This window comes from Caenorhabditis briggsae, assembly GCF_000004555.2.
Source record: "Caenorhabditis briggsae complete genome, chrV, whole genome shotgun sequence".
Classification (NCBI taxonomy): domain Eukaryota; kingdom Metazoa; phylum Nematoda; class Chromadorea; order Rhabditida; family Rhabditidae; genus Caenorhabditis; species Caenorhabditis briggsae.
In genome coordinates, this window is record NC_013488.2 from 4,400,728 (window position 1) to 4,416,243 (window position 15,516).

General features: G+C 35.0%; 5 protein-coding genes across 5 annotated transcripts; all 5 read right to left on the reverse strand.

The window, feature by feature from the left end:
• Positions 1-217: 217 nt before the first annotated feature.
• CBG01294 lies at positions 218-3,640 on the reverse strand (the record flags this gene model as incomplete). Its single annotated transcript, XM_002636009.1, has 7 exons — positions 218-436; positions 1,188-1,267; positions 1,904-2,144; positions 2,744-3,052; positions 3,131-3,288; positions 3,423-3,502; positions 3,546-3,640. 7 exons carry the CDS (start codon positions 3,638-3,640, stop codon positions 218-220), a joined length of 1,182 nt encoding a protein of 393 aa, XP_002636055.1.
• Positions 3,641-7,215: 3,575 nt separating this feature from the next.
• Positions 7,216-8,303, reverse strand: CBG01293 (the record flags this gene model as incomplete). The annotated part of the gene is made up of 5 exons (XM_002636008.2): positions 7,216-7,467; positions 7,518-7,826; positions 7,871-8,028; positions 8,076-8,155; positions 8,209-8,303. The coding sequence occupies 5 exons, from the start codon at positions 8,301-8,303 to the stop codon at positions 7,216-7,218; spliced, it is 894 nt and encodes a 297-aa protein (XP_002636054.2).
• A 484-nt stretch (positions 8,304-8,787) lies between these two features.
• Positions 8,788-9,296, reverse strand: CBG01292 (the record flags this gene model as incomplete). The annotated part of the gene is made up of 2 exons (XM_002636007.2): positions 8,788-9,105; positions 9,150-9,296. 2 exons carry the CDS (start codon positions 9,294-9,296, stop codon positions 8,788-8,790), a joined length of 465 nt encoding a protein of 154 aa, XP_002636053.2.
• Positions 9,297-10,227: 931 nt separating this feature from the next.
• On the reverse strand, positions 10,228-13,556 carry CBG01291 (the record flags this gene model as incomplete). Its single annotated transcript, XM_002636006.2, has 8 exons — positions 10,228-10,482; positions 10,529-10,828; positions 10,921-11,078; positions 11,130-11,209; positions 11,257-11,513; positions 12,765-13,073; positions 13,119-13,359; positions 13,462-13,556. 8 exons carry the CDS (start codon positions 13,554-13,556, stop codon positions 10,228-10,230), a joined length of 1,695 nt encoding a protein of 564 aa, XP_002636052.2.
• Positions 13,557-14,505: 949 nt separating this feature from the next.
• Positions 14,506-15,091, reverse strand: CBG01289 (the record flags this gene model as incomplete). Its single annotated transcript, XM_045236923.1, has 3 exons — positions 14,506-14,658; positions 14,709-15,017; positions 15,065-15,091. The coding sequence occupies 3 exons, from the start codon at positions 15,089-15,091 to the stop codon at positions 14,506-14,508; spliced, it is 489 nt and encodes a 162-aa protein (XP_045091799.1).
• Between the last annotated feature and the right edge of the window lie 425 nt (positions 15,092-15,516).

Here is a 15,516-nt window from a genome sequence, read left to right on the forward strand (position 1 = left end):
AGGAATTCGGGTTGTTTGAATGAGTCAGAATATCTCAGGATTTTTAGATTGAAAACACAAGTCTTGTTTTTTCAAAATTCCAGTCTTGAAATTAATTTTTCCTTTGGACGTTTTGCTTTCCTAGAAATGTCGTCGGCAGAAATCGATAAAATAGGTAAATGTCCGTTAAGACTTTAAAAAAAATCAAAAACCTTCAAAAAATTCTTTATTTCAAAACTCAAGTATCTGACCATGACTTAACTCTAGTAGTTGTTGTAATCTGTTGTCGAAAGTTAGAATAAACAAAAAATGATTCGATTGCAAATCCAGTAGTTTTAAAAGTCAAATTCACTGGACCCAGATCGTCATAAGCTCCGGGAAAGCTTGCATGGATGATAGGAGGCACCAAAAAGAAGCATACCAAGAATCCAGTGTCAATTAGTGCCAGTCGGTTAGCCTGGAAATTTGTTCTGTACATATATGTTGGTTGGGATGAACGGAATTGAACGGTATGTATCTGGATTTCTAAGTATTTCAAATTTTCAATACATTTAGAAATAATCCGAAATTTTGAAAAGAAAGTTCAATTTTCGCAACATTCTTGTCAAAAAAAAAACATTTTCTGACCTTGGAAAAATCTGCAGACTTATTCTGATTCTTTTTGTTTTTCCATATGTACAATCTGATGAGTAACAAAGATGAAAACATCATTATCAAAGGGTAAACAATCTGAAAAATTTTACGATTCGTTAATTTTACTTCATTCACCTACTTGTTCAAATCGGAGCCAGTATCCTGTATAACACTGTCCTAGAGTACAACGAATACTCATACAATTCAAGGGAGTGTCTTGCGGAAAACCACAAAACTCAAAAAGTACCAACTCATCTGGAACCGCATATGTATAATACATACCTCCGGTAAATGTGATTTATTTCCAGTCAAGTCCATAAGTGTTATTTATGCTATCACTAGAAAAAATTGGGATTCTCTTGGTGGTCCAATATCAGACTTTAAAATCTCCTACCCTATAAATTCTGCCATATCTTTATCGTAATTTATCCAAAACCACCCGGCGGCAAGCCAAAAAAGACCTGCAAATGTTGGAATTGCCATCCATAGGAATAGGCGGTACCCAGCAAAATATTTTAAACGACCTTGTCTGAAAATTTGAAATTTAAAGAGTCGGCTAGGGACTTATTTCATACCTTTGAAGAGCGAAAAAATCTATATATAAAATTTACAGCGATTGCGTAGATGCTGAGACCGAAGCAAGCAGCTAGGGAAGCTGAAAATTAGAAATTAATAAACTATTGGCAAGTACTGTACACGACTGTGATACTTGCACCAATTTCACATTTCGAATCACATTCCAGACATTCTCACAATAACCTTACCTGTCAGGAAAAATGCAATGGTCCTATGCTCCGAAAACCAGCTATTCCTCAAATCCATTATCATAGAAAACGATGGCCCATACTCGTGAAGATACTCAAAATTCCCTCTTTTTTATGGTATATTCCCCGTCAAACATACCGGTTGCACAATAAAATCTAAACATGCGTAAACCATAGACATCGTACAAAAATAGCACATCAACCATTTATAGTTTCCAATTTTTTTCGGCGATTTGTTAACAACCAGAACAGTTAAAATGAAGTTTATAAGAAGTGAAAATGTTACAGCGATGACTTGAGAGAAATATTTTATAAAGTGAAAATCGATCATTTTTAGTATAGAAAAACAGAACAAGAATGTATATGAATTGCTTTGAGAAGAATCGAGGAAACCGAAAATCACGAAAACATACATCTATTCTCCAAGGATCGCCTCGTTAGGGAGAATTTTCGTGTTATTATATTTCACAGAAAAATAATCTGACTAAAATTGCGAATTTGATGAATCATTCATCCTCTCAGCTCACTCATATCCGCTGTGGATTGTCGGAACACTACTTTTCCAGACGCAGTCACTTTTTTGACCTGATATCTCTTCTCCAGATTTAATGTGGTTAACCAGGACTCCACAACAAATCCTAGTGTTTGTGACACCGAGTTGATAGCTCCAACATAGTCGAAAAAATTGGGATATGTTGAATGAATAATCGGAGGGGCAAAGTCGAAGACAATTGTGATGAATGCGTCGATTAGGGCTAGACGGTTGGCCTAAAACATACACCGGTAACGGATAAATCACGGGTAAATCAAAGATACTTTGGTTCAAAGGGTACTTAGCACCCTAGGATACATCTGACGGTGGTACAGGAGGCAAACCGAACAATGTTTTCAAATGTACCCCAAAATTCTATGCACAGTACCGGTCAAAAAGATATACAAAAACGTATTTTTTCAGTTAATTTTCGGCCATTTTGGCCAATTCGCAGAAGTATGGAGCTCGGCTGTCAAGTTTCCGATTACTTTGAAAATTTCGGAGGGTGTAAAATAGAGCTTGATTAAAAACTTCGCATTCGTAGAATTTATTCAAAGTTCCTAGTTTATCAGCTAATCGCCGATTTTCGAAGGACACCTGCTTTTAATACAAACCCCGATAAAAAAGTGTATTCCAGAAATCGGCCAATAGTTGAAAACTAAGAATTCTCAAAAAATTCTGTAAATGGTCTGTTTTACTCTCTCCAAAATTTTCAATCGAAAATGGTCAAAATCGACTGAAAACCACGTTTTTTCAAATTTACCCCAAGATGCCATATACCTTCAGAACTAAATTTTTGCTCTCCTATGCTCAGATATTGGACCAAAAAACTCACCCTCCTCAACTCTCCATTAACATTATGTTTCTTCAACTTGTTCCATATAAAAAGTTTTGCACATAGCATAAGAGTTAGAATAACAATCATGGCATAGAAGAGTTTAGAGAACACCAACCAGTATTGTTGATAACACGGACCAAAAATACACAGTGCATTTATACAATCCGTTGGAGTGTTCAGGTCCACTTTGCATATGATGAAGACTACAGACGTGTCGATTATAGAATAGGATAGGACTACACCAACGATGGCGAATGTTGGGATGAGTTTCCGATATTTGAAAAAAGTTATTGGGAGGTAGGTTGCCTGAAATTTTGTGGGTTTGAAATTCTAGGAGGAAAGTTCGCTCCAATGAATAACAACAAAGATGTTACAGAAACTCACACATACTCTATCCAATGCAATGAATAAAACAAGAATGGCTCTCAGGGAGCTAAAAGAGCTCACAGGCCAGACGAACATAAATGTGAGCCAATGATTGTTGAGGAAAAAATCGTACAGGCTTGTCAAGGAGAGCCCATAGATAATCATTTTCACTAAACCTGGAATATAACATTTAGATAGAACTTTAAATTTAGAAACTTTGGTTTTAAGAGAAATAAATGGAAAGTTTACTAGTTTAAAGGTGAATGTGAATACTTTGAAGTTTAGATTGCTATGATTTTTCACGACTTACTGATTACACAAATAACCAAATCGAACACAAATCTACAATAGAACAAATACAACTCGGGCGACTTTTTGATCGTTTTGTACCTGAAACCTTTGTTAATTTTTATCACAAAATTTTAACCCTCACCAAAATATCAATAGCAACAATCTGGAGTACACAATCATTGAAATAAATGGAAAGCTAATTGCGACCAAATTGATTATCTTAGCGGAGAGGTACATGTTTTGTGTAGGTAGGGTAAGAAAATCCAACAAATATAAAGGTGTTTTTGTCAGAACCAGTGTTTTTCTTTCATCAAAGTTCTGAGAAATTTATGGCAAGTTTTTTGGAATCTTAGATTAACAATAGAGCATAACGTAGGAGGACATATAGTTCATGAAAAATTGTTGCTATATATGGTGGACTTTTTTGTTGAATGCCTCTTGATTGAGTGTTTCAACGATGACTAAGGATTATGGGGCGGAAGAAAAAGAATAGAAGGATACACGTGGTTTTAGAAAATTCGATTACACGAGTTGCCTACCTAGCAGTGGAAATTGTGCAAGTATGTCTAGTAGGTGACGCATAAAAATATCTTTATTCAAAAAGCCGTTTTAAATTCACTTAAATCCGCTACTGTAGTTCGGTACATAGATTTTCCGGATGACGTCACTTTGACCACTCGATACTTTTGCTGCAAGCTGAGAGTGGTCAGATAGGATTCCACAACGAATCCCAACGTCTGGCACACTGAGTTCATTGCTCCAACATATTCAAAATAATTGGAGTATACTGTATTGGCAATGGGAGGGGTGAAATCGAAAATTATCACAATGATGGCTTCAATCAGCGCTAGACGATTGGCCTGAACAATGAAAACACAGTTCCTGGTTCAAAAAAAAAACAATTACTCTTCTCAAGTCGCCACTGATAGTCTGCTTTTTGATGCGGTTCCAGAAAAATATTTTTATGCATAACATTAGCGTTAGGGCAATGATCATAGCATAGAACACTTGGGAGAATATAAGCCAATATTTCTGATAACAAGTCCCGGAAATGCACGATGCACTTGTGCAATTCGTTGGGGTGTTTAAATCAACTTCACAAATTATGAAGGCTACGAATGCTTCGATTATGATGTCGGATAATACGATAGCGATGATGAGAGGTGTTGGAATGAGTTTTCGGTATTTGAAAAATGTAATTGGGACGTAGGTGGCCTGTAAGATTGTGTTTTGAGGATGGCAGAAATATCTACTACTAACTAGGTGCATAAAGAATAAGCTCTTACTCATCTTTGACTCGCATACATCAAAGATGTGAGGACATGTCGAAAACATCCGTTTCGTTATTTTGTTCACATATGTAAGTATTTCGAGGAGTTAAACTTATTAAAGGTGCAGCGCTGCTATGGGTCAAGTTACACGGTTGCAAGCGTTGGCCGAAAGCATATATCAAATGGTTATTTAACGTAACGTTATACGTTTGATACTCAGCCAACAAAAGCAGAAGCAAATTTCGATTGTTCAGATCCTTCTGTTTGCCAAAACTTTAATTGACCGACTAACATCGAACAATAGGTCTTTAATTTTATAATTGACAACTTTTTGTGCGAATTCATTGAAATGAGATATACTGCTTGAAACTGACCGAATTCTAAAACTTCCAGAGTTAAAACTGTAATAAGAGATGGAACATTTTCAAGCGGTATATCTCATTCGGATGAATTCGTACCAAAAAAGGTCAACTACGAAATTGAAACTCTTTTTTTTTGTTTAGCAACTCTAAGATTTTTCAGGCCTCACCGATAGACTCTCCCATATTCATTGAACTTCTAAAGTTTGTTATTTTCAGCTTTGGTCTGTATTGTATGAATTTTAAAGGTTCAAGAAACACTTACACATGTTCTATCCAATGCAATAAAGAAAAGCAAGATAGCTCTCAAGGAGCTAAAAGAGCTCACAGGCCAGACGAACATGAATGTGAGCCAGTGATTCACAGCGAAAAAATCTCCTAGACTCGTCATAGAAGACAACCCATAAATTATCATTTTTATGAAACCTGAAAATGTTACTAGCTGAGTATGGCTGAGTTTCAAACTTCGTCTTACTGATAACACTGATCACCAAATCAAAAACAAATCTACAGTAGAACAAATACAGTTCCGGTGCTTTTTTGATAGTTTTGTACCTGAAATCAGGATATTTTTTTTGGAAACCGAATGATTTCTGTGATTACCAAAAAATCATTATCAGCAATCTTCCATAGATTATTCCAGATATTAATGGGAAACTTATCGCAATGGTATTGATGATTTTTGCTGACAGGTACATAGCGGAGAAGTCTGAGCAACTGGTGTCTACCGAGTATTGCGTTCCGATTAATGCAATAGCGTTAACTTAATCAGTAAAAATAATTATGTTAGAGTAGGAAGGGCCCAAAAAAAAAACAAAGTTTGTGTTTTTGATTTTCTTCTCAGAACCTTGAATATAAAGTTTGATTTAAGCTTCTCTCGTCAGGTTCTCGATATGACGGAAGTTCATGAATAGGAGTTTAATGAATCGCACTAGAAATTGACGTCTTTGGACCTCCTTCCGATTTTTGATTATATTTGTTAGTGGTAATATAATATTGTAGAATGGCTAACTTTCTGACTTGTCTTTGTCAATATTTTGTAATTCGAACTCCGAAAAAAAAGGAAAGGCGTTCTGTTCAAAGAATACGAATTTCTAGAACAAGCTTGAGAAATTGGTTTTGTTTTTATACGTTTTGGTATACGAATTTCGAATACTGAATTTCGAAGAATACGAATTTCTAGAACAAGTGTCAGAAATTGGTTTTGTTTTTATACGTTTTTGGTTATTACTGGGATTTAAAGAAGGCGAAAGGCAAAAAAAAGTGAGAAATGGTTTGTGGGTTAATCACTCATATATACAGTACCGGTCAGTAAGGGACTAAAGCGTATTTTTCAGTTGATTTCCGGGTATTTGACCATTTTCAGAAGTATGAAGCTCGGCTGTCAAGTTTCCGATCTCTAGAAATTTCTGAAAGGCGTAAAACAGGCCTATTTTAAAACCTTCGCATTCACAGAAATATTCGAATAATCTCAGTTTTTCAGCAACTTTCCCATTTCTGAAAAGGTTAAAATCAGCACCTGAAAGTAGGAATACCTATTTCGGTAACAAGACATATTTTTGCAAATCATATTTTTTTCCTACTTCGTCTTATTTTCATTACCTGGTCTAGACAATGTTGTTACGTAGAATCTGAAGATGTCAGATTTATACCATACATGTGGACGTCCGGGCCGGGCCGGCCCGCTTGCCTCAAAACCCTCGGCCCGCCTAGGACAACTTTTCGAAAATGTTACTTTTCAAATGTGCCAATATATTTTTAATAGCACAAACATTAATCCAAATGCATACAACCATCCGAAAAAGTCAATTTAATTGAATTTTTAGCAAAAAAATCAAACTTGGCAAGGATGAAATTTTTTCTAAAAACTACCTCAAAACAGTTTTTTTCGACAGAATCGTCCTCTAGTGTGGATTTTTATTTATTAAGGAGAAAGGCCATTTTGAAAAAAGATGATTTGCTCTAAAATTTCAAAATTTTCAAAAAGCGGGCCGGCCCGCTTTCAGAAAAATCTCAGCCCGGCCCGGCCCGCGGGCCGGCCATCTTTCCACAAGTATGATTTATACACGCGAGCGCCTTTTCAAAATCTAGCGCGTATCTTTAAAGAACACTTCTCCTTTTAGTACGAATTCACACCTATTTTTAAAAATATTCAACTCGAAGAATACAAATGTTTTGTTATTCAATATTTATTTCCACTAATTTCAGATGGATACATGGATTTTCCAGATGGTTTTCGACCACCATCGATTCGATATTTCTGTTGCATATTTATTGTAGTCAGCCAAGATTCCACAACGAATCCCAACGTCTGGCATACTGTATTCATAGCTCCGACATATTCGAAATAATTCGGGTAGAATGAATTTATAGTTGGTGGTATTAAATTGAACACAATTATTATAAATGTTTCAATTAATGCCAGACGATTGGCCTGAAATTAATTGAACATTATTTTTAAATTTTTCAGCTAGCAGTGCTCACCCGTCTCAAGTCTTTATTCACATTCTGCTTTTTGTATCTATCCCAAAAGAATATTTTCAAACAAAGCATAAGAGTAAGGGCTATGATAAGAGCATAGAGAATTTTTGAAAATGTTATCCAATAGTTGTGATAACAAGCCCCATTGATACACTGGGCACTTATACAAGTTGTTTGGATTTTCAGGTTGATTTTGCATACTTGGAAAGCTACGAGGACTTCGAACACAAAGTACGATGAGACAAAGGCAATTATAAGAAGCGTCGGGATTAGTTTACGATAATTGAAGAAGAAAACGGGGAAGTAGGCGGCCTGAAAAAAAGATGGATTTATGAGTTTGGGAATGTGAAACTCACAAAAGTCCTGTCGAAAGCAATAATTAAAACAAGAACTGCTCTCATACTACTCAAAACGCTCACAGGCCAAACGACTATGAAAGTTAGCCAATGATTTGTCACAAGAAAATCGTACAATGGGGTCATGGACAGCGCATAGACAACCATTTTAACAAAACCTAAATGAGCAGGATCTTTTTTCAAGCTTCAAACGGTCCCAACTTACTGATAAAACTAATCAGCAAGTCTAGAACAAATCTGCAGTAAAACAAATACAACTCTGGCGCGATTTTGATTTTTCTTGTTCTGCAATTTATTGTTTTAAAAAATCTTTTCAAGTTTTCTGTATAATTACTTACAGAAATATATTTAGCAACAATCTTGAATAAAACATCATAGAAATGAATGGGAAGCTAATTGCAATTATGTTAATTAGCATAGCGGATACAAACATTGTTAAAAGGGACTTGAGAGAAATGAAAATCTGTAGAATAGCAAAAAAGGAAATGGTGGGTGTTGGGTGGTCAGAATGAATGTGTCATAAACACTTTTCCAGGATGAATTAGTTTTGAAAAATAAAATTTGTTTAATGTCATTTGTTTGCTGAGCATTTGTCTGGAGCATGGAATAACATGAGATCAAAAGACTGTTTTGCTAAAATTCAATTAATTTCTGATGGATACATAGATTTTGCAGACGGCTTCACACTGTCGATTCGATACTTCTGTTGCATATTTATAATAGTTAGCCAAGATTCCACAACGAATCCCAACGTCTGGCATACTGTATTCATAGCACCGACAAATTCAAAATAATCCGGATAAAAACAATTTATAATTGGAGATATTAAATCGAACATTTTTATGATAAATGTTTCAATTAATGCTAAACGATTAGCCTGAAATAAACTTCATATGTTAAATATTGTTTTTTATTGCTCAGCCCATCCTTCTCAAATTTTCATTCACATGTTGCTTCTTGTATCTATCCCAAAAGAAGATTTTCAAGCAGAGCATAAATGTCAGGGCTATGATAAGAGTGTAAAGGATTTTCGAAAACGTTATCCAATAATTGTGATAACAGGCTCCATTGATAAACTGCGCCTCTATACAGTCTGTTGGGATGTTTAGGTCAATTTTGCAAATGTGAAAAGCTATCAATGTTTCAATCACAAGAAATGATGAAACAAAGAAAATCACATGAACAGTCGGTATTAGTTTACGGTACTTGGAAAAGATTGTAGGACAGTAGGCGGCCTGAAAAAGTAATGGATTGCTAAGTTTAGGTGTGTAAAACTCACACAAGTCCTGTCAAGGGCAATAATGAAGATCAAAACTGCTCTCACATTGCTCGAAGCGCTAACAGGCCAGACGACCATAAAAGTGAGCCAATGATTTGCCGTCAAGAAGTTGTATAATTGAGTCAAGGACAGCCCATAGATGATCATTTTTCCAAAACCTGAATGTTGTTCGTTTCTTAGCTGGACAGGATTTGGCGGCCTAGAATCCCTAGTTTCTGTTTGGCTGAGCATATAAAAAAACTGTTTTGATCTACGGCAACAGGCCAGAACCACGGCCTTGTTTTATGACCGACCATTAGATCAAGACCCGCCGTTAGATAAGGCGAAATGCAGGAGCTTCAGAAATCAATAGTACCTCCCAGTTCAGTATAACTGCCCAGCACCAAAAAAATAAACTTACAAGTAGATCAAAACGGGTGTAAATTCAAAACATCTCAATTGAGACCCCCAATATGTCACCATGTACCTTTAGGGGACTAAAACAGGAAATTGACAAGGCTTAGGACAAAACACATCCTTCCGTTTACTACACCGTACCATTCATATTTAGGTCCCACATTTAGAAACTTACTAATGACACTAATCAGCAAATCTTAAAAAAATCTGCAGTAAAAAAATTCAACTCTGGCGCTATTTTTATTTTCCTTGTTCTGTAATTAATTGACTCTTTTCTAAAAATCATAATCTCCCAATTTTCTAAACGACCCACAGAAAAATATTCGACAACAATCTTGTGTAAAAAATTATAGAAATAAATGGGAAGCTGATTGCAATTATGTTAATTAGTACAGCAGATACAAACATTTTTATTGCCTGAAATCGAGGACAAAAATGAAAGCAAAATAACAGAAAAAATGAAGTAGAGTGTAGTCAGAATAAATGGTATTAAAATTTGTATTTTTCAGGTGAAATATAGTTCGGAGAAAGGAAAATTATTAGTTGTTTTGTTTTGGGTAGTTGATTGGAACATGATGGAATAACATGGGGGCATTCATAGAACACACAAATTGCATTTAAATATTGAAAAAATAGGTTTGATTCAAATATTAACAAAAATAAAGTATAATGTAATCTAGATTCACTTATATTCACTAAACTTCTCCACTGTAGATCTCTGTACAACCTTTCCTGATGACGTCACTACGGTGACTCGATACTTCTGACGCATGCTCACATTGGTTAGCCAGGATTCCACGACGAATCCCAGCGTCTGACAGACTGAGTTCATCGCTCCCACGTATTCGAAATAATTTGAGAAGACAGAATTGGCGATGGGAGGTAGAAAATTGAAAATGAACAGGATGAATGCGTTGATCATGGCTAGACGATTTGCCTGGAAAATTGGAATTTGTAGATCTGTTGCAAAAAAAACAACTCACCCGCTTCAAATCTCCACTGAGATTTGCCTTGTTCCAGAAGAATATTTTCAGACACAGCAACAAAGTCAACGCGATAATCAGTGCATACAAGATTTGAGAGAATACCAACCAGTACCTCTGATAGCATGCCCCATTTATACACTGGGCACTTACACAATCCGTAGGTGTGCTCAAATCGATTTGGCAAATTAAAAATGCCACAGATGTGTCAATTATAGAATATGATAGTACTAGACCAATGATGAAGTAGGTTGGGATTAATTTTCGGTATTTGAAGAATTTGATAGGAATGTAAGTGGCCTGAAAATTCAAAGCTGGAAGTAGTCCAGTTTTGGGGTTTTAGAGCCCCTAAACGTTTCTGGGAATCCCTTGGGCCCCTCCTTTAAACTTACACAAGTCCTATCCACCGCAATAAGCAAGACAAGGATTGCTCTCAAAGTGCTGAAAGAGCTCACCGGCCAGACGAACATAAAAGTGAGCCAATGATTTGCGAAAAAGAAATCAGCCCAACTAGTCATGGATAACCCGTAGATTATCATTTTTATAAAGCCTGGAAAACTGGATTTATAAAAAATTCAGTATTAAAAAATTTTGGGCTCACTTATAAAACTAATGACCAAATCGAACACAAATTTGCAGTAAAATAAATAGAGTTCCGGAGACTTTTGAATCGTCTTGAACCTGGGAATAAATAAAGTTTATGTTTTAAAGAAGTTTGCAAGACTCACCAGAATATCATGAGCAATAATCTACCGTAAACAATCATAGAAATGAAAGGGAAACTGATAGCAACTGTATTGATAACGATAGCGGATGTGTACATATTTGGGGAGCTTGTGGAATCCAGAAAAACGTGTAGAAAAACAAAAATGGAAGAAAATGTGCTGGATATGAATTCTGAATTCTCTCGTACCCCCTTGTTCTGATTGATTCCGTGGGAAAAAATCGTCAGATCATACACAATACATAAAAGACGCACGTATAGCTGAACTTATGAAAAAATCAGAACAAAGTAAATCCAGAAATAGAAAACTTTTGGTCGAAGATTGGGATTTTTTAGTTTGGGTAAAGTGAAGTTTGGTCAAAATTTTTGCAGTAAAACTTATGACGGGGAAGTTGGTGAATAGACAAGTAATGAATTGTGGGCGATCTGAAGATGATGTTAGGATATCTTTAGAGTTTTGTCATCTCTTAATCATAAATTTACATGTCAAAGGGTTAATAAAAGATCATGTATTGTGTTAAAAGGGATTTAGGGATAAGGAAAGCCGTCTTATGTAATCCTGACTCATTTTCCCACACAAAGGGGTCTAGGGTAAGTTCCTTCTTGTGATTTTTAGAAATCTCGGTGTGAAAAAAAGAAAGCAAAATAACAAAAAAAGTGGAAATTAATTAGTACAGCAGATACAAACATTTTTATTGCCTGAAATCGAGGACAAAAATGAAAGCAAAATAACAGAAAAAATGAAGTAGAGTGTAGTCAGAATAAATGGTATTAAAATTTTTATTTTTCAGGTGAAATATAGTTCGGAGAAAGAAAAATTATTAGTTGTTCGTTTTCTGAAAAGTTGATCAGAACATGATTGAATAACACGTAGGAGCATTGAAGCATCCATAGAACACACAGATGAAAAAATTAAATGAATATTGAAAAAAAAAGAAGAATCTTGATTCAAATAACAATATTAAAAATGTATTAACTACATCTGTGAAATTTTGAAGATTTTTGAAATTTCGAGATTTTTGAGATTTTAAAAAATGTTAAAGTGTTTTCAATGAATTTCAGGATCTCAGAATCTAAGAATCGCAGAATCTCAGAATCTAAGAATCGCAGAATCTCAGAATCTTTGAATCTAAAAACCTCCGACTGTCAGAATGAGAAAAATCAACAGGACATCAAAACTGCAACATTAATTTTTTTCGAAAATTAAAAATTTCTAATCAAGATAAATGTTTTTGTTCACTGGTGCTCCACATAGTCTTGGCAGACGTCGCAACTTTCTTCACTTGATACTTTTGTTTCAAGTTCAGCGTTACCAAACAAGATTTCACCACAAATCCCAATGTCTGAGATACCGAATTGATAGCTCCAACGTAGTCGAAAAAATCCGGAAAAACTGTATGAAGAATTGGAGGTAAGAAATCAAAAACAATGAGGATAGTGCAATCAATAAGCGCTAGACGGTTAGCCTGAAAATTTATAGGTTTTCCGAGAAAGAAAAATTCAAAATCTCACTCTTCGAAGATCCTGGCTAACATTATGTTTCTTAACTCTATTCCAAATAAATAGTTTGAGACATAAGAGACAAGTTAAGGCAATTATAAGAGCATATATGTATTTTTGAAATTCCAACCAGTAGTCTTGATAGCAAGCTCCCAGGACACACAAGCCATTGACACATGTTGTAGGCGTGTTTAGGTCCGCTTTACATATCCAAAATGCTACAGATATGTCTACTAGAGAATAGGACGTAGCTAGACCAATTATCAAGATGGTAGGTATAAACTTCCGGTACTTGAAGAAGGTTATAGGAAGGTAGGTTGCCTGAAAAATGTTATAAATGCGCTCCAATCAAACAAAAAAATTTACACAAGTTCTATCCATTGCTATGAAAAAGACTAAAATTGCTCTAAGAGAACTGATAAGACATATCAGCCAGATAACCAGAAACGTGAGCCAGTGATTAGCATTGAAGAAATTCAAAAAGGTTGGTAGCATTGCTAACGCATAAATTATCATTTTTACGAGACTGATAACACTGATAACTAGGTCGAATACAAATTTGAAATAAAATAATGAAAGTTCGGGTGCCTGCTTGATGGTTTTGAACCTGAAATTCTTAAGAAATTTTGAAAATCTCATTTTAATAATCTAAAGCGACTTCTGAAATCGCGGTCGGCAGTCATTTGACAAAGCCTTAAGATAATCTTACCAAAATATCATTAGCAATAATTTCGCGTAAATTATCATTGAGATAAATGGAAAACTGATTGCAACGGTATTGATTATAGCAGCTGACAGATACATGATTTTTTCTTTTTTTTTCTGGGAGTGGTAATTAAAAAAATGGGAATGTGCTCCAGGTAGAAACGAGACAGAAAACGAAAATGCACGAATTTTGTTTTCGATTTTCGTGTGTGTGAAAATTTTGGTTTTAAGCTTGACTCATATTGGAACTGGAGTATGAGCCTATGTTCTTTACGGTGCTATGAGTTTTCTGATTCAGATGATTCTTTTCTTATGAATTAAGTCATAAAATATAATTAGAATGTGACATGTTCATCTTTTTGGGCTGGGTGTATAATCTTTCATGAACTCAGAACAACGTTCATTTTGAACCAGCCTGTTTGCCGCGTCTCTGGTGCTTCAAACAGCCGGCTGGTGCGTCTTCGGCGCGATTGAACTTATTTTTACTGGTTCGTCGCTCCGCTCCTCGCTCTCGAGGAAGAAGCTACTGCAAACACCCTGACAGAATGATCCCAAACGCGTCGATTTTGAGCTCAAATATCATTTCCTGTAAGAGATAACAAAAATTTCCCAACTGATAAAATGTTGATTATAATTCAAAGATATTTTATCAGTTGACTGTTTCTTGATATCTTTTACAAAAACCGAGATAAATTGGCTCACAGTTGATTATTATTGGGTAACTCTATTAAAGAGTTTACGGCAATTTTTTAAAGAAGATACAAGATTTTTTAGTTACGGTACGCATTCCCTCGAGAGGTTTATTTGAAAGAATTCTTGAGAAATAAAATTTTTTTTAAAGATTACCATAAAGTGATTAAAAATCGCTTAAAGACTTTCGGTAGAAATGTATTTAAAAGAAAATTGTTTCAATAAAGTTTATTATGAACAACTTCAAAAAGTATTTATTGCGCTTCACTAGTAGTATTTCCAGCTGTCGATTTATTCCCCATTTTTCCAGTGCTCGTCACACTCGTTGTCTTGTATTTCTGCTTCAAATTCACAGTGATCAATAAACCCCCACCACAAATCCCAACGTTTGACAAGCTGAAATTATAGCACCAAGATATGTAAAAGCATCTGGAACTAGAGATTGAGTAGTTGGAGGTATCAGTTCAGAAATTATGAGAATACAACATTCGATAAGGGTCAGATGGTTTGCCTACAAAAGGGTTTTACTTGAAGACTTTGAAGCTCTTATTTTTCCCTTACCTTCTTAAGATCTTTGCTGATGTTTTGCTTCTTATATATGTTCCATATCAAAAGTTTGAAAGTTAATACAAATGTTAAAATCACAATTAAAATATACACTACTCTCTCGAAATTGAGCCAATATGTTTGATAACAAGTGCCAAGGACACATTGAATATTCACACAGGTAGTTGGAGTGAGTAAGTCAATTCCACACATCAAAAATAATACCGAGAAATCTACAAGGAGATAAGAAAGTACAAATGTGATAATGAAATAAGTTGGTATGAATTTTCGGTACTTGAAAAATGTGATAGGGAGGTAGGTAGCCTAAAACAAAAAATTTTACAGATTTCACAAATTAAAAAAAAACCTACAAATGATCTGTCCAGTGCGATGAACATAAAAGAAGAGCTCGAAGACTACTGATAGAATTCACTGGCCAGATTACGAAAAATGTTAAAATATGCTGATTCATGAAAAAATCCACAAGGTTTGTCATGGATAGAGCATATAGAATCAGCTTTAGAAGGCCTGAAGTCTTTGTTTAAAAATCGAAATCTTTGAATTTTTGAAACTCACTAAATATACTAATCAGCAAATCTAAAACAAATTTACAATAGAATAATGAGAGATCAGAAATCTTTCGTATCGTTTTGAAGCTAAAAATTTTTATGTTCTCTGAAATTTAAATTTTTAAAATAGAACCTACTAAAATATCATGAGCAATAATCTGGAGTAAATAATCATTGATATAAATGGAAAAAAGATGGAAATCGTGTTGATAATAACAGCGGAAAGATACATTTTTTTTTTTGAAAAGAGTTCT